The sequence below is a fragment of the Lathyrus oleraceus genome, chromosome 5 (genome assembly GCF_024323335.1).
Source record: "Lathyrus oleraceus cultivar Zhongwan6 chromosome 5, CAAS_Psat_ZW6_1.0, whole genome shotgun sequence".
Taxonomy (NCBI): Eukaryota; Viridiplantae; Streptophyta; class Magnoliopsida; order Fabales; family Fabaceae; genus Lathyrus; species Lathyrus oleraceus.
This window is the reverse complement of record NC_066583.1, coordinates 340,485,216-340,509,734: the sequence shown is the minus strand read 5'-3', so window position 1 is coordinate 340,509,734 and position 24,519 is coordinate 340,485,216. Positions and strand designations below refer to the sequence as shown.

Below are 24,519 nucleotides of genomic sequence, written 5' to 3'. Positions count from 1 at the left end.
TTTAGCCATCTTTTTTAATAAGTTTTACAAAATATTATAAGGATACATTATTGAAGATGAAAACATAAAATAACTTGAAATATTCTTATAAATTTGTGTATTACCTTAACTCAGAGTGAAACTGACAACTCCTTTTTAGCTTTGTGCATCTGCTGCAACTTCTTATGGAAATATTATGGATTTTCTTCCCAAGGTTGAAAGCCATAATACAATTTGATGATCATATTTTCCTTTCAAAATTTGAGCCTAAGCTCACCCGATTTTATATCAATATTTACCCTAGAAATACGTATAAAAGGTCTACCAAGAATGATAAGAACTTATGCTTCTTCTTCAATATCAACATTGGAAAAGTGAACTGGATAAATGAAAGTCCAAACCTTCACTAGTACATCTTGCATTATCCCATGAGGGACTAAACAAATCTTATATGTTAATGTTAGTTTCATATTGGCACACCTTGATTTTCTAACTAGCCTCTCCATCATAGAGAGTGGCATCAAATTGATGTTTTCCCCCAAATCGTACAATGCTTCAAGAATCTGCAGTTGACCTATGGTACAAGGAATGTTGAAACTCTTTAGATTTAGTAGTTTTGGCATAAGTTTACATTGAATAATTTCACTATATCCTTTTGATAGGTAGTCAATCTCATTATTTAGAAGTTTCCTTTTCTTGGTTTGAATCTCTTTCAATATTTTAGCATTTGCCATAATTTGTTGAAGTGCTTCTTGTTGGGTGAGAATGTGGAGTATAAAAATAATCTAGATGTGGTGAATGGACCCTTGTACAATAATTCAACTAATTTTCCATAAATAGAATATCATAGGTTTTTCCAAATTGCTCGCGAAAGTTTTAAAGAAAAATGGAGATTTAGACTTTTATTGGATTTCAATCACGTCGATAGATACACAATTCATAAAACTCGCAAATTGCTCAACAATGAATAATTGAATAATTTTATATTACACGAGACGTGTCATATACGACATTTCAGTTATGATCAGATTCTGGCAGGACTAGTTTTCCATAATTTAATCACCACTAAAGCTCAATTAGGCACCAATTCTAACAAAACCTAACCTTACACAATAAATTTCTACCAACTGAATAAACGATAAGCTATACAAGAATTGAAAACCTAAGCATGCAGTTATACTACAAAACTTAAATGCAACACTATGTGTATGTGTGTCAGAGAGAGAGAGGGGGGGGGGGGGGGGGGGGGGGGGAGATTACACCACGATGTATAGTGGTTCAACATTTGCCCTCGCTTTACCTACTTCATTCTTTAATGGTTTTCCATTGAAACTCATTTTGTTCCTTTTTATTTTGAAAAATATTGCAAGAGTTCATACAATCATTAATCCACAATAATGCTGAGAAAAATAAATCTCATATCTAGATCTTGACTTGTATACAGTCTAATGCTAAACTCTTATGCATAATCTTTACTCAATTCATGCTTTTTGAATCTTCCAGCTTCACCAATCTGCTCATAGTTTTCGTGTGTGGCAATCACCCTTTGATCCCACCTATTTCTTGAGTAATAAACTGCCTGAAGATTTGAGAAGAACTCCACCTTGTCCGTATCCTTACACACAATCACTACCAAGGTTGCTTGGAGAGAAAAGCCTCCTTCTTTTCACTGGAATTTATCATCACCAATGACAACAACCTCAACCTTGTAAGCTTTCTGAAAATCTAAACCAAATCTTGAAGAACAATTAGCTTCAAGATGGTGTCTCCCTCAATCAATTAAAAGTATCTCATGATCAAGATCTGAAATCAAACTCGAGGTTAAATATGAAAGAAATTTGTTTGCAAGAGTTTTTGATTTTTCAAAAGTGAGAGGGTGTTGATTTCACAAAATCACAATGTAGATTATTATTTCATCAAAGTTGTTATTGGAAATGAGATGACAAAATGAATTTATATGTGCTTAAGATTAAACACAAAAAATGTATGAAAAAATTTAGTCAGATTTAAGTCAAAAGCATTTCATTATTTGAGTCAAATGAGCAAGTAGTGTGAAGCAAGATCAAATAAAGAAAAGTGACCAATTTTCCTTTGATTTGAGTCAAGTTAAAAATGTGATTCGAGTCACACAGGTTCATGATTCGAGTCATGTGTTGAGCTTGATTCAAATTAAGCAAGGTAGTGGCTGAAAAAATGTATGTGATTCGAGTCATGTACAACTTATAATTCGAGTCATGGAGTTGCATTATTCGAATCATGTGTAAACTGTGATTCTAATCACATACATAAAAATTTCCTTTTTTCCTCTATTTTGTTTTATTCAAGTCATGGGTTGTGAGTGACTCGAGTCACAATCAAGAAATCTCAATTTTTATATTTTTCAAAATAGTTTGAGATTCCACTTCCCACATGACTTGGATTGATATCACTTATGGTTCTTGTTTCATTAACTCAGAAAATTGGCTTAAACCATCATGATCAAATCTCAAACATAATAATTGATTTATGCATGCTTAAAAAAGAATCAATTCAGACTTGATTCAGAGATGTGCATTTATGAAGGAGACTTGATTCATACTTGATTCAGAGATGCTCAAATCTCAAATATAGTGTGAGTAATCTTTATATTGTATCCATAAATATTGTCATTATTTCGACAATACTAAGGAGATTGTACTTGTTATTAGAAGTGTAATGAAACACAAATGTAATGGCAGATGCGCTGAATGCAATTGATTAGTTTATGTTATAATTGCGAGAATAACTAAGCTAAACTAATGACGTGATTAATCTATGAGGAAAACTACTAACTCCCCCCTTAAAATTATTTTCCCCTTTTCTATGTGCTTAAACATATAATGATCTCTCTTTAATCATGATTGTTTCAAAATATCAACCAATAATTTAATCGTAAAGTATCCTTCTTCGTTATTGCTACTACCCTGATGTCTCTAACGTAATTGCGAGAAGGTTTATCGCACATAAAACATATCATCTCACAATTTAATATTCCTTATCTCTAACCATCATAAAAAATTAAACATTCTATTTAAATACAATATGCAAATCAACAGTTTGTTCTCATTGCTACCTAAATCATTTCTACCAAATTCGTAGACAGAAGAGAAACAGTAAATGCAAACAAAAATTAAATCATTATAAGAGAGGGTTCATTTACAAAAATAAACAAAACTTGGTGTATCACATGGTTAATAATATTGGCGAAATTCATCTATGAGGAATTTAATCTAGGGAAACTAACCACTCATCCTAACGGGATTCATGACTATTACAAATGAAATCATGAAAATAGACTTACAATGATTAGGGATGATCGTCTAATGATGAATCTCATTTTCCTACTCCTTAGCTGCAAAAAATGTCTTTGTCTTATAAAAATTTGAAACCATAATGACTAAACACGTTCAACCCTAAACGTGTTGTGATAAGTGATTTATTGACTTGGTAGTTTGGCATCACAGAAACTGGGTCACTCCATATGTGTGAAGCATCGCTATTTGGCTGGCAGTAGGTCAAAATAGTGCCACTATAGATTGGAAGTGCCACTAGTTATCCGCTAATTAGTGTAATAATATTGTGTGGTCTAATGGAAGCGTTGTTTGGTCTTCTTGTATCATCTCTATTTATTGTTTCTCTCTATGTTTCCCCTTTTTCTTTCGTTTCTAATGTGCTAGTGTAATCCTTGCTTTGCCATCGTAATTTACATAGTAAAATACCATGAAATGTATCTGGTTAGGATGATTTTGACTTAGATTTGTGTTTTTCCCGATTCTTCAGAATGTATATTAGAGCTTACAAAAAGAGAAACACATTAACAATAAAAGTACTTAAAAAGAAAATTAACGCTAAAAACATGATATAATGTTAAATTCTATTTGATCAGAAATAATATGTCACTTTTTATGATTGAAGCTCATGAGGAGAGTGCTACCTTAATGACTAGTTCATAATGTGGGATAACTTAATGCTTAATTACCACGTTGATTTGTCTTTTCTACTTAATATGGTACTCATGACATTGTCACTTCGAGTCAAAGTTTACAATGACTTTAACCTGTTGGTATCTCTTTGGAAGCTTTATTCATCTGTCTTACTTTGCATTGTTCAGACCAAACCGTGGCTTATTCGACAGGAACACAAAACTACTATACACAAACCAATTCGACGCTTTAATGGACGCGGTTCATTCGGCAATGAAGGCTCTTGGATATGGTGATGTTGATATCGCTGTTGGTGAAACGGGTTGGCCTTCTGTTTGTGATGGTTGGGATGCTTGTAGTGTGGCTAATGCTCAGAGTTATAATGGTCAGTTGATTAGGCATTTGGCGGAAGGGAAAGGGACACCATTAATGCCGAATAGACGGTTTGAGACTTTTATTTTTGCGTTGTTTAATGAGAATCAGAAACCTGGTCCTATTGCTGAACGTAATTGGGGACTCTTTCAACCTGATTTCTCTTCGGTTTATGATGCTGGAATCCTGCGTAACGGACAGGTTTTGTTCTTTTTTCTCTTTTATTTATGATGCTGAAATCTTGCGAAATATTGTTAACAGTGTTTTGATTTTGAATGAATAATGCAGAAACCAGTAGCACCGGTAAAAGGAGGAGGAAAAACGCCAACGCCGCGTCCGGTAGTTGAAGGGCAGAAATGGTGTGTGCCAAAGGCGGATGCGAGCCCTGGAGCATTACAAGCGAATATAAACTATGTTTGCAGCCAAGGAATTGATTGCAGGCCGATCCAACCGGGAGGAGTTTGTTATGCTGCCAACAATGTTAAGGCAATTGCCACTTATGCGATGAATGCTTACTATCAGGCTAATGGAAAACATGATTACAATTGCGACTTCTCGCATTCCGGTGTTACTACTTCAGTTAATCCAAGTGAGTAACAACAATCAATGAATGCCCTACTCTTTTTATGTTCTTTAACATTGATCATTACAATGTACTAGTATGCTTATAAATATGTGTTTTGTTTTTGTTATTTTGCAGGTCATGATAATTGTAGAATCTGAGGATGTTTGGAGATAGAAAAAGGTCGTTGGTATTGGCATTGGCATAGGCATATTAGAGGGAAAATGCAGTTGATGTGGCTTTGAGTTAGTAGTGACTATGCATTCATGTACTTGGTTATTTAGTTTGTATATTATATTATGGAAAATTGATGTTAACGTTGGCATGACATTTCATGCTTTGATTAAATATATGTTATGTGTTTCGGTGATTCCTGATTTCAAAAGCATTTGATGCTTCCATTTTGTTAAAATCAATATTTTTATGAATTCAATTGAAATGCATTCACGGACACTTAAGTATAATCATTGATTGTATTTACCTAATTTTATTTTAAAAATTGCATTGCAGCTTGAGAATGTATAATAACCTAGTGGAGAGATGCTTTCAAGATTGTGTTGATACGTTTAAGCATAAATCCCTGCAAAAGCAGGAGGAAACCCGTGTTCGAAGATGTGCAGAAAAGTTTCTAAAGCACTCTATGCGGGTTGGCATGAGGTTGGCATGAATGTGGTTTAAAACAAAAGCTTCAAAAATTTTCAAAAACATTTTTTCTAAACCTGGAAAAAATGTGGTTTAAAACAAAAGCTTCAAAAATTTTCGTATACCTTAGACAGCGCTTTTGTTACAAAAGCGCTGTCTAAGGGGGGATTAGAAAGCGCTTTAGGCAAAAGCGCTGTCTAAGGGGGGGGCTTAGACAGCGCTTTTTGAAAAGCGCTGTCTAAGGTATACCTAAAAAAATTAAAATAGGAGGGTCTTAGAAAGCGCTTTTGGCCAAAGCGCTGTCTAAGGGGGTGGGGCTTAGACAGCGCTTTTCAAAAGCGCTGTCTAAGGTATACCTAAAAATTTTAAAATAAGAGGGTCTTATAAAGCGCTTTTGGCCAAAGCGCTGTCTAAGGGGGGGGGGGCTTAGACAGCGCTTTTAAGATTTAAAAAAGCGCTGTCTAAACCTTTAGCAGCGGAGGTTTAGACAGCGCTTTAAAGCGCTGTCTAAGGCTAAAAAAAGCGCTGTCTAAGGTCTTGTTTGTTGTAGTGCACACAAGGTTGAAACAATGTGTGAGACAAGATGACTGAATTAATCGATGAACAGTTAAGCAAATATTAAATAAAAGACACAAGGAATCAGTAACCAAGTTCGGTGCAATTGTCACCTACGTCTGGTAGGCAGTAGTTCGGTGAATATAAAATGCACAAATTAAAAATAGTCAATAGTACACTATGGTGTCACTTGATTTTCCTCAGTATAATGTCATTTTCCTAATAATACTCGTAAATTTCAACTCAAACTCCCCCTTAATTTGAGATCCCCTCATTTCTACTCAAACATTCTCCCAAATATTTGTGAGAATCAATATTACAGGTGTGACAAACTTTAAGTATTCAAACCAAAAACTTCATCTCTCTTAAGTAGTAATGAATAACAAATGATAGAGTTTTACACGATCCAAATAGACTAGAAGTTTCAAATAACTAACTTTTCGAAATATGTATATTCTCCTTTTTCTTTTTCTTGTTCATTCACAAGAACTAATCAATCTCTTTATCTATATTAATATATAAAGGGAAAACATGAATTTGGTGTAGTTTTTTTTTCCTTCCAAATATACCCTTTTCAATTTTATTTTAAATCGTAACTTCTCTTTCTCACAAACGACGGTTATACAACGGTTTATTATTTTTCACATTATTATCTTTAAATATTTTATAGATAATTAAAAATAAAAATATAATACAATTTATATTTTATGGACATCAATATTTAAGAAAGCTTAAATCAACTTTTAACAAAGATTAACTTTGTCAAAATCAACTTTTGAACCTAGGAACCAAACACACCACAAATTATCCAAAAAAAAATGGTTTTAATCTCAAACCACTATTTTTCACACATTTGGTGCAAGTACCCATTTGTAAGACAGCAAAGATTCTTTACTATGACAACTTTTCACTTTCAATACTAAACACATGCTCATTCAAATTTTTAGCAGATAAAGACAATTTAGAACATAGCATTGGAATACTCAAAACATGTTGATTCATCATAACAAGATCTCTAACAAACATTTACCTCAAAAAATGTTAATGCAAGCTGTCTAGATATAGACAACAAAAGTACTTGTTTAAACAAGAAACAAACAAATTAATTTACTGCAAACCAAAGTTCAAACTATAGCAGTAGTATCTATAGGAGGAAAACAAAAAACTGCTATATCCAATGAAACTTATGCAACTTACAAATTCTGAATTATATCTATAAGAGATCTATAAGTACCAAAAACAGCAATAGCAACTCCCATTACAATTATAGAATAATTAATAATCATTCCACTTCCAAATCTCTTGTAATCTCCAGAAATCTTCAAGTAACAAATGGATGGCACTAAAATTGAAGCTGAAACACTTAACAATGCTCCAACAAGTGACATAAGGTATCCAAATAAAGGAATTGTGACTGCTATAATGAGAGAACTTACTAGTAAAGATGTACTAATAATCATATGTGTGACCCTTTTGTTGCATGAAACCTTCATTTTTATTGCATTTATTACTGGTGTAAGCATTAATGCATATTTTGCTATTGGATTCACTAGGGTTGTGTATATTGCTACTCTTGAACTTAACTTTCCTGTTTGGAGATTTAGAGTTACTTGCGATTCGACTTCCTGTCCGAACATTAAGTAGCCTAGAATTGCTGCGGCGGCGTAACCAAATGTGCATGCTGAAAAGCTTACAATTAGTACCTGCCAAAAACAGAAAAATTTAGACAAATGTTTAGCGTGTTTGTTACATTTGCAATAAGATTACAAATGTTTATTGCATAAGTGCTTATTGAAAAAAACTACTAAATCAGCTTAATACTTACCCCAGAGAAATGAGTTTTGTTCCTCATAGAATTGTAGAGAGTAGGAAGAACAGGATGAGCACTATAACAAAAAGCATACAAACTAACAGCAGAAGGAACTCCACTCCAATTAAAAACCCTTCCTTTTCCATGAAAACCAGTTCCATCGATCGCACCGTTCCACAACAACGAAACAATGAAAATCGAAGAAGCCAAAGCACCACCGGCAGAAACATAAGACAACAAACTCATATCCTCAAACAAAACAGTAGGCAAAATAACCAGACAAGTAACCATAGTAAACATTGTTGTCCCACCAATACTCAACTCTCCTATATGAATTTCCACATTCGGTATCAGTTTGTTTAGATTGTCCCCTTCTAAAATTAGAAAACCTGTTACTGCTAAGTACAGTTCGGAGTTCATGATTATCGATACGATTAACCTTCCTTTCGATCCAAATGCATGTTGTCCTATGTCTGGAAAGGTTCTGATATTAGGATCCATGTCCATGCATTTCTTAACCAATGTACCTGTGTAACAGCATGCTAGGGCTATTGTAAATAGCAGAAATATGCTTACCCATCCTCCTGATGCTAGGGCATATGGTATAGAAACAATGCCGACTCCTGAAAAAATAATATCTTAGTGACATTTAAATATCTCAATAAATGTAAGAAAAATGTTGATAGTAATTTTATTCTTTATATCAGAGTTTTAAATTGTGCTCGTGGTCGCAGATATTGTGTTACAATCTGATATCATTGCGGAAACAAAATAACAAAATGATATCATATCGTTATCTGCACAGCCTTGAAAGCAATACCTCATTCTCTGTAGTTATCATTTGGAGACAGTGGAATATTATTCACATAAAGTTGCAAAAGAGTGTAGACAAAAATGAAAACCAAAGTAGGAATCTTATAGAATAAAATACTCATATAGTTTCTAGAGGATAAAAGTTTAAAATAATTAAACTTTAAACTGTTCATAAAGTACACATTTAATCAATGTTGCTTTATTTGTTGGGTTTTTAAATTAGACTGGATATTAACATATATTTTATTCTTTGATGAAGCACGCATGAATATATATATATATATATATATATAATTGCTACTTATATATAGTGTAATGTATAAACAAAAGACCCATTTTTCGATGAAGCACGCATGCATATATTCTTTTATTAGAGGTGCAATTCATTAGTAGTCATGGACATTGAGAACAATATGTGTAAAATACTAATTTTATTTAAAATATCAAAATATAAATTTATTTAAAAATTGACTTCAATATTATAAATTATTAGTTGTTAATTTTAAATACTTTTATATTTTTAAATGTATTTTATTCAAATATAGACTAAATACATATACTAAATACTTTGGTTGATAAAAAAATATTCCACTTTCCACTCACATTTATTATACATTTTCATACTCTGAAAAACATATTTTTTTATCTATAAAAAGTTGACTCTCCAATATTTAAACATGTTAAATAAAAATTATAAAGTTGATAAAAAAAGATAAAATCTTTCTACCAAAGAAAAAAGATAAACTCAAAATTAAAACATTATAGTAAATAAATTTAAAAGTTAGAATTATTTTTCATTATAGAGAAAATTAAATTCTTTTTCAAATGGGCGTTTTTAGTTCTCACTTTTGTAATTGCGATTGTGTTTAAACAATTACAATCGAATTTTCTTAAATTGTGTGAAGTCGATTCCATAATTAATTATTTTTATAATATGTTATTCAAATTCATGTTAATCTTGAGATATTTTTTAATAATTTTTTAAATAAAAATATGAAGAAAAAAAACAAATTATTGATGAGAGAATAAAAGTTGAACCTGAGATAGCATTGAGTAGATGGAAGCAAGTCTTGAATGAAGAAGCGTTAGCCACATGATGAACCGTGAGGTGTTGTTGATCCTTAGTAGTAGTAGTAGTGTTTCCATCATTCACTTTTTCATCATTCAAAAGTGGTGCTTCAATGGAGGAATATCTATCACCTTGCTCTACAGCCATATGCTACTACTCTAGAAGAAGGTGAATGTGTCTCGTGATATTTGCTGGATATTTGCACTTTTCTTATGTTTTATAGTGAGTGCGTGCGTGCACACACGTGTGTAGTCTCTATCTTTTTACAATTAATAATCCTAATTCAATGTATTAGAATTATACTAGAGGATGATAGGATAAAAGGACATTATTTTAATCAATATTTACATGTAGACACCCTTTAATTGATAAACATTAAATTGAAACTTCATTTACAACCACAATTTATAATTTTTATATAATTTTAAAAAAATTATTATTAAACTTTTTCAAAATTAATTGAATTTTTTTATAATAATAATAATAATAAAATCCAGACTCGAACTTTTTAAATATATTTATTGTTAAACTTTTTCAAAATTAATTGAATTTAAATACATTGATTATCAATTTTCTATGAGAAAAGGGATGGTGCATTGGGAGTGTAAACTGTCAAAATGATATGACATGACAAAATGATATATTTATATTGGATGACGGTGTAAAACTTTTTTACACTGTTAGTGCATCACCGTTAAACCCATTTTCTATCTCATCCAATTTAAAAGCGTGAGAGATTATTTGAGTTTTAAACAATTAAGCGTTGGAATTTTTTTTGTAAATTGGACCCATTTTTTCATTGTGAATCAATAGTGGTGATTATTACTCTTCCGTACCAATTACATGCGTAAGCCATATATATATATATATATATATATATATATATATATATATATATATATATATATATATATATATATATATATATATATATATATATATGCGTGACAACCAATAGTGATTAAAGGTTATAAAAAATTGTAAGATTCTTGTGAGGTTGAGAGTTGTCTGGTGTAGGGAGAGAAACTCGTTTGAAAATCTGAGATTAACTTGGAAATTTTCAAAAATTATTTTGCAAAAAAACTTTTACAAAAAAAATATGTGTATGATGTGACTAAAAATTTCTGGGTGTAAAAGTGAACTTTACCAATAATAAAGTTTGAATTAAAGTAAAAGAAGTTTAAAGAAAATAATATTAAATAAATACAGTAAATGACAAGAAAATAGTGTTTAAATTAAGGAAACATAAAAAAAAATACAAAGAAAATCTAAATTGTTTCACTTTGCCTTGGGTACTCAAGTTCTTTAGAGAAAGTATTGACTTGTGTCGTGACTTTATATAAAATATAGTCTATCAGATACTTGAATGCAAGTGCACAATCTAGTCGTTTAGTTTTAAAAGATATTGAATCCACAAGGACCGATGGTAAAACTAATGTTATCGATGTTACTATGTTTAACTAAGGCGGTGATTTTTAGAGGTTCGGTCCAAAAAAAATTAAATCTAAAGAAAATTAAGTTTTTAAGAAAATATTAATGAGGGGATGTCAGTATGCAACACATTAATTGTCAGAGATTCGATAAGTCACCGGTGTATATTTTAATTATCAAATACCTTTCAGTAGAAAATACTCATTTAAAAGGCTTTATCTCACACTCTCGTGATTGTTGACTCGGACTATACTTTTAAGTCAGAATGTACACTCTCCTTGTCCCATTTGAAGTTAAAAATACTCTTTGAAAATAAATAAGTTCTAATTGCTTTTAAAGTGCTCTCGCTGTTTTTAAAACGAATGCCTAATTTTTACTATTCAGTCTGACCCTCACGCTCTCGCGATTGTCGGTTCTAACCTTAGTTAATTTCTCACTCTCATGGCAAAACCGTATTAAATAGCTTCTCACTCTCGTGACAAAGTTAATTAAATTCAAATTAAAAACCACAACCAGAAAGATTATTTGAGAAACGAAGTTTACACCGATTATTATTAAATCCCGTCTAATTAAATTGTTTACATACCAATACCGGTAGTTTAGTCGGACATGTCAAATAATGCAAACACAGACAAACATAAACAATTTAACAATAAAGCAAACATGATTATTTAATAATAAAGCAATAATAATTGAATAAAAAACCTGGAACTTTGATTAATTGAATAGGCTGAATCTTGAAGTACTTGAGCAGTCCTCCACAGGTCGGTAGGATTCTGCTTCTTCAAAACAAATGCTTAAACTAAACTAACTAAGTTGCAGTAGTTCCCCAATGTAGGAAACTACTACTTTTGGCTAAGTGAAAAACGGAAAGAAAAAAGAGAAAAATCAAAGCTCTGAAAGAAAAGTAAACAAATTGCAGTCAAAGAAAATAATGCTTGTTGAAGAAAAATAACGTGAAAACAAAATTGCAGGAGCGAAAAAAAAAGACAGAGAGATCCCCGGAAGTTTCCAACTTCTATTCTTTTATAATCCCTCTTGGTCTTCATGCTTGAGAAAAGTAAGGAGGACTTAGTTGAGTGAGGGATTCACGGGAAGGTGGTTTAAGGAGCGAAGACTGGGTTGAGTTGAGGGCGACGTGGATCGCTTCTGTTTGAAACTCATTACGCTGACTTTGCATACGTGACGGTCGTGATGGTCTTGTGGCGTTCGTCACACTTAAGGGTAGCGTGACGATGGTGATGGTGTGTGACGGTCGTCATGTTCACCAAGTTCATATTTTCTGATTTTTCTGCTGTTTCTTCTTCTTTTCCTTCCTTTTTTATACTTTGCTCATTTAAGCATGGGAATTGAAATACCTGCAAAAATAACTTGAACACTTGCGGTATAATCGGAATATAAATGAAAATGGTACAATTTTTGAATGTAAATCAAGGCAAATATACGATACATTTTCGCGTTATCAAACTCCCCTATACTTGAATCTTTGCTTGTCCTCAAGCAAAAAATCAGTATAAAATTCGAAACACTAGTTAAACGCGAATACATGACACATTTCCATTTCATACGTGATTGTTAGGTATTTCACTAGAATAACAGATACTCAAGTAAAACACAAAAGATACAGTAACGACACAAGCAACAAGCATTAACATAAATCTCTCCTCTATACAAACCAGTTTGAATCATGCTATTATAGCCCAATCTAATGCTTCTTGTTTCTATTTCACCCGGTTTCATTCTAGCGCAATCACATTAAGCCCTTTGCCTTTACACGCACTTAGTGAAGTAGCCGGTTAGTGACTTTGATCCTTTTTTAGCATGGGGTCTGGTACACGAGTGTGGTAACCCTTTATATATCCCAATTGAAGGTTGTGGGGGATCGAACCGTAGTTCTCCCTACCGAGTCAAGTACCAGGTACCTCTGAACCAACCGACAACGGGTTTTTCTTTCCTTTTGTATATCTTGCAACCGTTTGTATGGTGCATTTTCAATTTCTCATTAGCAAAAGTATGAAGGATCTTCTCAATTCGTAGGTATCAATCACTTATATTCATCGGCTCTTCACATGGTTTGTGTTTAAGATGGTGCTAACTGCTAGTATAAACTAATAGGGGTTAATCTAGAACGGAAACTTAAGGTATCGGTATAATGGGTATTCAAACTGATCTCGTAAAAGTGAGAGATCTAAGGTGTCAGGACGGTATCAAGTATGCATTTAACATTAAAAAAAATTGTTATGGCTAATTAGAAAGAAGCAAATAAACAAAACGGTCTAATTATAAAGAAGCAAATAAACGAAACGGTAAGGATTCCTTCCCACACTAAAACAAAGCATTATCCTCAATTCGACAAAATAAAGTGAGAAAAAGGGAGAAACAGGAGGATCACTACTATTCGCCACGACGTTGGGCTCTACGTGCTCTAGCTCTTGCTCGTGCCCGTTCACTTATACCACGCTGGTTAGGGTCCAAACCCACATGCTAAGTGTATTCTTGGATGGCATCAACACGATGTGTCAAGGCACGCATTTCTTCGGGTAGTTCCGCCATCCCTTGGTCATGCCAGTTTGCATAGTCATGTTGGTCTCTTTGTATTTGTTGGATCGCTTGCATCATTTCGGTTTGGCGCTCTTCCGTCCTTTGGTTATGTCGTAACATCTCAACATAGATGTCTTCCATGGTGGCGGGTCGGCGCTCATTTCTTCGTTGGTTTCGGGAAGATGTCTCTACAGCATGCTCAGGAGGTAGATGTGGGATCTCAACAGGTATAGGCTGGTGCACCTGCCGGTCCAGCTCATCTTCAATTTCATCAGCTCCATTATTATTATGATCTTCTTCAATGGGCTCAGGAGAATTCATATCAAAAGTCCAATTTGCCATGTTCTGCGGATCTATATGATTCCTGTTAGGCAAAATGACGCATCAGACTATCTTGTTCTAAACCACAGGGTGATATCTCCCGTCGTCTCTGATTTTGATAAGGTGCGAGGAGAGGCAATAGTCAATATTAAGGAACTCGACCGTCAAGGAAGGTAAGTTAGCAAGCCTATCTCCCAGATTCAGGCCCAATGCTATGGAAGTGATGATTCCTCCAAAACAGAATGTTGTGTTGCCTCTCGTGCAGTTAGCCTGGATGTTGGCCAAAAAGAACGGGGTAGCATTGAATGCCAGCGAAGTGAACACAAAGTGAAGGAAGAAAAGCTCCTTAGAGTTTACTTTATGGTTGTTGACTCTTCCTAAGACCGTGTGTCCTAAAACTCGGTGGAAATATCTGATAGACAGGTTGTGAATGTATGTTGCATTGAGTGCATCCCAGCTTGTGACGTTAACATTGGTAAGACTGTGCCATACTCCAAACGCTATTTCAGGCCATCCGTCAGGGATACGACAGTGAACTCCATCTCCATCTCGGAAACCAAGTATTTGGGCTATTTGTGTTTGGTTCAAAGAATACTCAGTGTCGAACATTCTGAATGTGGAGAGTCCGGTGAGAAATTGAGTTGCACCAGGAGGTGTTATGTAGGAGAATGAACTCAAGAATTCCAGGGTCAAAGCTTCATATGTTGGTTGTGGATTGGTGCAGAGCTACGTTAAACCATAAATGTTCAGCATCCATCCCACGCCATCTAAAAGCCCCAACTCCTTTAGACAATCATTATCAACGTACCTCGTGGGTTGAACTGAGCATTGATAGTACCCGAGGTAGCTATCTCTTCGCCGTTCACCGGCCTCTCCCTCTATGAATATGATAGTTGAAAGGTCGGGAGCAGGTCTCTCTTGACGGGCCATGGTGTATGCAAATTGAGATTAGGAATAGAAGAAGTGGGTTTTGTTTGAGCGTAGTGGGTTTCGTGAGTTGTAGAAAACTCACTTGTTTCTGTTTAAATAGGAAGTGATGGAAGGGGTAATGGAGTGAATAATTGGGGATTAATGGAGAAATAAATGGGTGTGAGTGGGACGATTATGGTGTGGGTGGACGGTTAAGGAAACAGAAATGAGTAGACGAGGAAGAAGAAAAGGATAGTGCATCTCTGTTTTAATTAAAACCGAGAACACACACTTTGGGGGCGTGACGAGCGTCACGTACCTGTTACGGTCGTAAGACGCGTAACGGTCGTGACGTTCATGTAACAAGCGTCACATGCCAACAGTCATATTTTTGCCTAGGAAAAATGGAAAAATTGAATGCATGCTTTATGACTACTGACATTAGTTTTTAACTGTTTGCATGTTATGAGCAAATCATATTGTCAGTATCATAGAAAAAATAAACATTATAATAACTAGTAGAAATTAAAGACAGTAACAGTATAGAAACAGAGTAACAAAACAATAGCAGCAGTATGGAAACAAAATAACAAGACAGTAACAGCAGTAAAAGTAACAAAATTGAACTGACAGGGGTAAATTAAGTTGATCACAGAATTGTTTTTTTTCTTCATAAAAGTAAGAAATAACAATTGTCATTAAATGTAAAGACTAAAGTTAAAAGTAACAGTAAGTATTAAAAGAATAATAGCATTAAAGTGCTCCCTCCCCACACTAAAACAAAGCAGTGTCCTCATTGCTTTAATGTGAGTAGGAAAATTCAGCGATCGATGTAATTAGCCACGGTGGTGTCCTAAAGAAGCTACAGCCTGGTTCAAGTGATCAAACTGTTCGACGGTGACATCCATTAAGCCTAAGACATCAAGGCGCATGCTTTTTAGTTCATCTTTCACATTAGTAATTTCAGTACAGAAACCATCCAAACGGGTAAGAATTGTGGTCAGATTTTTGGCATAAGATGGAATTTCTGGTTCATTCAGATTATAGTAGTTTGGAGGGGTTTCATGGTCAGATTCATCAACAGAGATAGGATCATCAAAATACTCATAAATAGGTGGTGTTTCAGGAGGTGATGGTGGAGCAATGTGATGTTCATCTAAATCATATAGCCAGTTATTACGGTTATGAACACTCGTTCTCTCATGGTTTGTTAAGGTAAAGAGCTGGACAACTTCATTATTAATTAGGTAGTCAAAAGTGTCCGGTCCAAGGTTTCCTAAAATTCTTCGGTCGAAGCAAAAGTCAATATCCATGGTCCGGATGGGTCCAAAAGGTGTACGCTTGTTAAGTGGGTGTCTAAGTCCAATAGCATCAGTTACCATGGTCACTAGGCCGCCTATTAGGATCGGGGCACGATTGTCCTGTGTAAGGTAAACAAATATTTCCATCATGAATGTTACAGCATTGACATGTCGGCCTTGGTCAACACAGAGTAAGATGAAAAGTTCATCCCTTGACACTAAAGTGTTGTTCTCTTCTTTTCCAAATAGGGTGTGGGCTAGTATTTTGTGGAAGTAACGGATAGCAGGGTTGTGTATCGCATCAGAGTGCATATGGTGCGGGTCAGGGTGGTGATCTCCAGTTAAACTACCCCAAAAGTAATCCAAGTCAATACATTGATTAATTCCTCCTGGCGGGTAGTGAATACAAATGGGCCACTAGGAAATCCTAGAAGGTCAGCAAGGTCTCTACGGTTATAAGTGAAATCAATACCAAATAGCCTAAAGGAAATCAACCTTTTGTTGAGTCCGTAACCATGCTCGGGTATGTAAACTAAGGAGCTAAGGAATTCTAGGGTAAGCTCTTGGTATATGACATGCCTTCTCTTAATAGCAGCATTCTCCCAACCTAGCTGGTTAAACATAAACAAGATACTATCGTGGATACCTAGCCTATCCATGGTAGGTCCATCATAATATATGGATAAAGCCATATCCTTCTGTGCTAAATAATCATAACGTCTTCTTTGAAAATTGTATCTACTTGTTGCATGAGAAAATTAGTTACTAACTAGTTTTAAGTTTGCTATTAATCAGTAGCCAATACTACTAAGTTAGTAACGAAAAACAACAAGTACGTTACTGCATAGAATCAAGGAAAGGGATCAAAATAAAAGTAATAAACAAAGAAAGAAAACACTTAAAATGAAAAACATAAAAATAACAAAATCAATAACAAATTAGAAAGAGGTGGGTTGTCTTCCACCGAGCACTTTGTTTAATGTTGTAAGTTCGACAGTAACGTCGCGATATATCAGTTTTGGGGTTGAGCGGGCAGCTCTATAAGTCTTAGACTATTTGAATAGTCTTTATTGTCAATATTATGATAATTCTTTAATCTCTGCCCATTTACAATGAACGGTTCACTATTTCTACCCTTGATTTCTATCGCACCGCTTCTAAAAATTTAGTAATTTCGAAAGAACCTGACCACCTAGATTTAAGTTTTCCCAGGAAAAGCTTAAGTCTTGAATTAAATAGTAACACTACGTCGCCGACATTAAACTCTTTCCTAGATATACGTTTATCGTGCCATTTTTAGTTCGTTCTTTGTATATCTTGGCATTCTCATAGGCGTCTAGTCTAAGTTCCTCCAATTCGTGAATGTCTAGAATTCGCTTCTCGCCTGCGGAAGTATAATTTAGATTTAGGGTCTTAATTGCCCAATAAGCTTTGTGTTCTAACTCTACAGGGAGATGACATAATTTACCATAAACTAGTTTAAAGGGTGTGGTCCCTATTGAGGTCTTGTAGGTTGTCATATATGCCCACAGAGCTTCATTTAGTTTAGATGACCAATCTTTTCTAGATATTCCAACAGTCTTTTCTAGAATTTGTTTGATCTCTCTATTCGAAACTTCGACTTGCCCACTGGTTTGTGGGTGATAAGGTGTTGCTACACGGTGTCGGACTCCATACTTCAGAAGAAGTTTTCCAAAGATATTTGATATGAAATGGGAGCCACTGTCACTAATTATTAGTTTTGGCACACCGAATCTAGGAAAGATTACGTTCTTGAACAACTTAATCATTACTCGTGTGTCATTCGTCGGAGAAACTACAACCTCGTTCCATTTTGAAACGTAATCGACAGCTACGAGTATGTACTTATTACCAAAAGAAGACGGGAATGGTCCCATGAAGTCAATCCCCCAAACAACAAAGACTTTCACTTCTAAGATGCCTGTTTGTGGCATTTCGTCGCGTCTTGAAACGTTACCAGTGCGCTGGCACCGGTCGCAATTTATAGAGCACCATCTTTCCATAGAGTAGGCCAAAAGAGGCCAAATTGTAGGATCTTAGCCTAAGTTTTTGAAGTGCTTGCGTGCCCACCATAGGGAGCGGAATGGCAATGAGAGATTATATCATCTATTTCATCATCGGGAACACATCGATGGAAAATGCCGTCGACACCTCTCTTGAAAAGCAGAGGTTCATCCCAGTAGTACTGTTTTAGATTATGAAAGAATTTCTTCTTTTGTTGGTATGATAGGTCCGGTGGAAGTGCTCCAGCAGCTTGGTAGTTGACAAAGTCAACATACCATGGCAGAGTTATATTCTTATGAATTTCTTCCACGGATTCTTCTATTTCGGTATCATTTAAGGTTAGCTCAGACATGTCGCTTTCCATTTGGGCTATAAGTTGTTCGTAAGGTAAATCATCATTGATTGGAACTTGTTTAGGCTTATTTCCTTCGATTCGTGATAAGTGGTCTGCTACTACGTTCTTAGTACCTTTCTTATCTTTTATTTCAAAATCAATTTCTTGTAAGAGTAGGATCCATCTTAAGAGTCTTGGTTTCGCATCCTTCTTACTTAGCAAGTATCTAATAGTAGCGTGATCAGTATAGATGATGATTTTCGCTCCTACTAAGTAAGAACGGAATATGTCTAAAGCGAACACAACAACTAGAAGTTCCTTTTCAGTGGTGGCGTAGTTCATTTGGGAAGGATCTAAGGTTCTACTTGCGTAGTAAATCGCATGAAGTTTTTTATCCTTCCTTTGTCCTAGCACTGCGCCTACGACATAGTCACTCGCATCACACATGATTTCGAATGGTAATCTCCAGTCAGGAGGTTGCATGATAGGTGCGGTGATTAAAGCTATTTTTAATTGTTCAAACGCTTTTAAACATTTCTCATCAAAGATAAAGTCAGCGTATTTCATTAATAAACCAGTCAGTGGTTTGGTAATTTTCGAGAAACCTTTGATAAAGCGTCGGTAGAAACCGGCGTGTCCTAAGAAGCTTCGTATTTCTCGTACGGTTTTCGGAGGTTGAAGATTTTCTATAAATTCAATTTTAGCTTTGTCTACTTCAATTCCTTTATCAGATACTACGTGTCCTAACACGATTCCTTGTTGGACCATCAAATGGCATTTCTCTCAATTCAATACGAGATTCACCTTTACGCATCTTTCAAGTACCATTTCAAGGTTTGATAGACATCCTTCAAAGCTCTGCCCATAAACAGAAAAATCGTCCATAAAGACTTCCATAATGTCGTCTATAAAGTCAGCGAAGATTGACATCATGCATCATTGCAATGTTGCGGGAGCGTTGCATAGTCCAAATGGAATTCGTCGATAAGCAAATGTACCATAAGGGCATGTGAAGGTTGTTTTCTCTTGGTCGTCAGGATGGATATGAATTTGAAAGAATCCTAAATAACCGTCTAGATAGCAGAAGTGGGAATGCTTAGCCAATTGTTCAAGCATTTGATCAATGAAAGGTAGAGGAAAATGATCCTTTCAAGTGGCTTTGTTAAGTTTCCTATAGTCGATGCACATTCTACTTCCGGTCACAAATTTTTGTGTTATAGATTCTCCCTTCTCGTTCTTAACAACTGTAACGCCCCCTTTCTTGGGTACTACATGAACGGGGCTAGCCCATTGACTATCGAAGATCGAATATATGATTCCTGCATCTAATAACTTCTTTACTTCATCCTTGACTACAATACTTAAGATTGGGTTGATCCTTCTCTGGTGTTCTCTAGAGGTTTTACAATCTTCCTCTAGCATAATGTGATGCATACAGATAAAAGGACTTATTCCTTTTAGATCAGCGATGTTGTAGCCTAACGCAGTTGGATATTTTCTTAAGACATCTAGTAACTTTTTAGTTTCAGTCTATCCTAAGCATGCCTTGACTATTACTGATCTTTTGAGTTCAGTGTCTAGGAATTCGTATCTTAGGTTCTTTGTTAGTGTTTTTAATTCTAAGTCTGGTTTCTTCCTGCATGGCATGTGATTAGGTGTAAGTGCTAAGCATTCTCTTAGACTATCATTTTGGTATGGTTCACGCCAATTATCATCTTCAAAGATTGGAGGGATTTGGATTTTCATTATATCAGAATATGTGGTTTCTTGCATCTCCATTTCTCTTACGCATTCGTCTATCACATCAAGTAGATAACAAGTATCGTCTATAGCTGGAGCTTGTAAGAATTGTGTCAAGATGAATTCAACTTTTTCTTCTCCAACTTCGAATGTTAGCTTGCCTCTTTTCACGTCTGCTATGGCTCCGGCGGTGGCTAAGAATGGCATTCCTTATATAATAGGTGTAGTGGCATCTTTTTTGTTGTCCATGATTATGAAGTCGGTAGGAATGTAGAATTATCCTACACGTACTAGAACATTCTCTAGTATGCCAATAGGTTATTTGATTGAGCAGTCAGCTAGTTGAACAGACATCTTGGTTGGTCTTAGTTCTCCCATGTTGAGCCTTTTACAGATGGATAAGGGCATTCCACTAATGATGGCTCCTAAGTCGCATAGAGCCTTGTCTATGACGAACTTTCCAATGACACAGGGTATGGAGAAACTACCTGGGTCTTTCAATTTATGAGGCATGTTGTTTTGGATCATTGCGCTACACTCAGCAGTAAGTGTAACTGTTTCGTTATCCTCGATCTTTTTCTTATTGGATAGGATCTCTTTAAGAAACTTGGCATATGAGTGCATTTGTGTGATAGCTTCTGTAAAGGGTATTGTGATATTCAGTTGCTTCAGAAGTTCAACAAATTTCTTAAATTGCCCTGCAGTTTTAGAATTTGCGAATCTTTGAGGATACGAACTGGGTGGTTTCTAAGGTGGTGGAGGCACATAAGGTTTTTCTTTCTCTTCGGCCTCTTGAGTATTATCATCCTTCTCCTTCGGTTCACTTACCTTCTTAGTTGTTGTTTTGTCAGGTTTTTGGTACATGGCAGGATTTTGAAGTCTTGGTTCTACGGGTCCGTCTAGTTCTTTTCCACTTCTCAATATAACGACATTTGCATGTACTTTTGGATTAGGTTGTGGCTGTCCAGGAAATGTGCCAGCAAGAGCAACAGTAGATGCTTGTTATTGAGCCACTTGTGAAATTTGTGTTTCAAGCATTTTGTTGTGGGTGGCTAAAGCGTCTACTTTGTTTGCTAATTACTTAAGTTGCTCACTAGTGTGTATGTTTTGGTTCAAGAAGTCTTTGTTTGTTTGAGATTGGGTAGCTATGAAACTTTCCATCATTAATTCAAGGTTGGACTTCCTAGGAATGTTAGGAGCATTAGTAGTTGGCTTTTGATATCCAGGTGGAACAGCAGGCGCTTGGCAAGGTGCATACAAGGCGTTGTTATTCTTGTACGAAAAGTTAGGATGGTTTTTCCAACCTGGGTTGTAGGTATTCAAATAAGGGTTTCCTTGAGAATAATTCACTTGATCAGTGAAGACTCCTACTAATATCTGACATTCTGGTGTTGTGTGTCTAGGAACTCCACATAACTCGCAATTTGGAGTTACGGCAGCCACGGTGGTTGCGGGTGTTATGGTCAAGTTGTCTAACTTTTGAACAAGGGCATCTACCTTTGCATGGACATGGTCAAGGCTGCTGATTTCGTACATTCCACCTTTTGTTTGGGACTTTTCTACTGGAGTTCTTTCACCTCCCCATCGGCAACGTTTTTGGGCCATGTTTTCAATGAGTTGATAGGCTTCATTGTATGGCTTGTCCATAAGTGCACCGCCCGTGGCAGCATCTACTGTTAATCTCGTGTTGTACAGAAGCCCATTGTAAAATGTGTGAATGATCACCCAGTCTTCGAGACCGTGATGTGGACACATCCTCATCATGTCTTTGTATCTCTCCCACGCATCGTAGAGAGATTCTACATCTTTTTGTTGAAATCCGTTGATTTGAGCTCTCAGCATAGCAGTTTTGCTCGGCGGAAAATATCGGGCTAAGAAAACGTTCTTCAGTTCTTCCCATGTAGTGATTGAGTTAGATGGCAAGGATTGCAACCAAGCCCAAGCTCTGTCTCTTAGAGAGAAAGGAAAAAGACATAGTCTTATCGCATCTTGAGATAGACCATTCGCCTTCACAGTGTCTGCGTACTGCACAAACTTGGTCAAATGTTCATTAGGATCGTCCGTAGGATTTCCAGCAAATTGATGTTGTTGGACAGCTGATAACAATGAGGGTTTCAACTCGAACTCGTTTCGATCGATAGCAGGGGCAGCAATGTTGTTATGAGGTTCTTGTTGGGATGGGGTAGCGTAGAACTTAGGAGGACGGTTATGTGGTCCCACTGCAGCCATGGTTGGTTCTTTAACTGGTTCAGTAGTAGGAATGATGATAGCGGGAATATTGTACCTCCGTTCGTACTCTAGTATCAAGCGTCTTAAATATAAGAAACGCTCTAATTCTGCGATTGGTGGTACTAGGTTTTCGCCTTGTGAGCAACTACTTGGCATACAATCAAGAAATAAGAGAAAGGATATTAGTTTTTGTCTTAGTCGATACTGCGCAACGAAAGAGTCGCATTATTCGACTAAATCAATCCCCGGCAACGGCGCCAAAAACTTGACCTGTGTCGTGACTGTATATAAAATATAGTCTATCGGATACTTGATTGCAAGTGCACAGTCTAGTCGTTTAGTTTTAAAAGATATCGAACCCACAAGGACCGATGGTCAAACTAATGCTATCGATGTTACTATGTTTAGCTAAGGCGATGGTTTTTAGAGGTTCGGTTCAACAAAAATTAAATCTAAAGAAAATTAAGTTTTTAAGAAAATATTAATGAGGGGATGTTAGTATGCAACACATTAATTGTCAAGGATTCGATAAGCCACTGGTGTATATTTTAATTATCAAATACCTTTCAGTGGAAAATACACATTTAAAAGGCTTTATCTCACACTCTCGTGATTGTTGACTCGGACTATACTTTTAAGTCAGAATGTACGCTATCGCTGTCCCATTTGAAGTTAAAATTCCTCTTTGAAAATAAATAAGTTCTAATTGCTTTTAAAGTGCTCTCGCTGTTTTTAAAATCAATGCCTAGTTTTTACTATCCAGTCCGACCATCACGCTCTCGCGATTGTCGGTTCTAACCTTAGTTAATTTCCCACTCTCGTGGCAAAACCGTATTGAATAGCTTCTCACTCTCGTGACAAAGTTAGTTAAATTCAAATTAAAAACCACAGCCAAAAAGATTATTTGAGAAAAGAAGTTTACACCGATTAAATTGTTTACATACCGATACCGGTAGTTTAGCCGGACATGTTAAATAATGCAAACATAGACGAACATAAACAATTTAACAATAAAGCAAACATGATTATTTAATAATAAAGCAATAATAATAATTGAATTAAAAACCTGAAACTTTGATTAATTGAATAGGCTGAATCTTGAAGTACTTGAGCAGTCCTCCATAGGTCGGTAGGATTCTGCTTCTTCGAAACAAATGCTTAAACTAAACTAACTAAGTTGCAGTAGTTCCCCAATGTAGGAAACTACTACTTTTGGCTAAGTGGAAAACGGAAAGGAAAAAGGGAAAAATCAAAGCTCTGAACGAAAAGTAAACAAATTGCTGTCAAAGAAAATAATGCTTGCTGAAGAAAAATAACGTGAAAACAAAATTGCAGGAGCGAAAAAAAGGCAGAGAGATAGGATGAGAGAGATCCCCGGAAGTTTCCAACTTCCATTCTTTTATAATCCCTCTTGGTCTTCGTGCTTGAGAAAAGTAAGGAGGACTTAGTTGAATGAGGGATTCACGGGAAGGTGGTTTAAGGAGCGAAGACTGGGTTGAGTTGAGGGCGACGTGGATCACTTTTGTTTGAAACCCATTACGCTGACTTTGCATACGTGACGGTCGTGATGGCCTTGTGGTGTTCGTTGTTAGATAATTAATTGATAATCCTGGATAATCTTCGAAGAATCGTGTTCGTTCACTTTCCGAACAAAGTATTTCGACCCTATTTATGCCTGGGTTCACGAAATCTTTGTGGGGATAATTCTTGAAGAAAGAATGTTTCTGGCAAAAGAAAGATTCTGGAACGTAGAATGGTTTTTTGTGTGTCACCCTAAACCGAGGCCAGATTTCCCCCTTTTATAGGAGAACGAAAACTGAAAACGAAAAGTCATACCTTTTCAAGAAAAACGGTAATAACGGCTGGGAAGGTTCAAACGTTCAAGAAAAACGGTAATAGCGGGACCCCAGCCAGGGGCTCTGCCCCTTGGACCCCGGCAGGGCGC

At 35.7% G+C, this 24,519-nt stretch overlaps 2 protein-coding genes and 1 non-coding gene across 3 annotated transcripts; 2 read left to right on the top strand and 1 right to left on the bottom strand.

Moving 5' to 3' along the window:
- Nucleotides 1-4,098: 4,098 nt before the first annotated feature.
- LOC127084506 (glucan endo-1,3-beta-glucosidase) lies at nt 4,099-5,041 on the top strand. Its single transcript, XM_051024970.1, has 3 exons — nt 4,099-4,493; nt 4,581-4,881; nt 4,993-5,041. Exons 1-3 carry the CDS (start codon nt 4,173-4,175, stop codon nt 5,013-5,015), a joined length of 645 nt encoding a protein of 214 aa, XP_050880927.1. The 5' UTR covers nt 4,099-4,172; the 3' UTR covers nt 5,016-5,041.
- Nucleotides 5,042-7,025: 1,984 nt separating this feature from the next.
- Nucleotides 7,026-9,952, bottom strand: LOC127084505 (amino acid transporter AVT1I). The gene is made up of 3 exons (XM_051024968.1): nt 9,713-9,952; nt 7,877-8,484; nt 7,026-7,754 (listed from the first exon to the last, which is right to left on the bottom strand). The coding sequence occupies exons 1-3, from the start codon at nt 9,888-9,890 to the stop codon at nt 7,245-7,247; spliced, it is 1,296 nt and encodes a 431-aa protein (XP_050880925.1). The 5' UTR covers nt 9,891-9,952; the 3' UTR covers nt 7,026-7,244.
- A 12,128-nt stretch (nt 9,953-22,080) lies between these two features.
- Nucleotides 22,081-22,187, top strand: LOC127088683 (small nucleolar RNA R71). Its single transcript, XR_007790508.1, has one exon. It is a non-coding gene; the product is annotated as a small nucleolar RNA R71 (small nucleolar RNA).
- The last annotated feature ends 2,332 nt before the right edge of the window (nt 22,188-24,519 follow it).

Coding starts and splice junctions, on each gene's coding strand:
- LOC127084506 (XM_051024970.1), top strand. CDS start 4,173: ATGGACGCGGTTCATTCGGCAATGAAGGCTCTTGGATATGGTGATGTT. Junction 4,494..4,580: donor GAATCCTGCGTAACGGACAG/GTTTTGTTCTTT, acceptor TGAATAATGCAG/AAACCAGTAGCACCGGTAAA. Junction 4,882..4,992: donor TACTACTTCAGTTAATCCAA/GTGAGTAACAAC, acceptor GTTATTTTGCAG/GTCATGATAATTGTAGAATC.
- LOC127084505 (XM_051024968.1), bottom strand. CDS start 9,890: ATGGCTGTAGAGCAAGGTGATAGATATTCCTCCATTGAAGCACCACTT. Junction 8,485..9,712: donor TCTACTCAATGCTATCTCAG/GTTCAACTTTTA, acceptor TTATTTTTTCAG/GAGTCGGCATTGTTTCTATA. Junction 7,755..7,876: donor ACAAAACTCATTTCTCTGGG/GTAAGTATTAAG, acceptor TGTTTTTGGCAG/GTACTAATTGTAAGCTTTTC.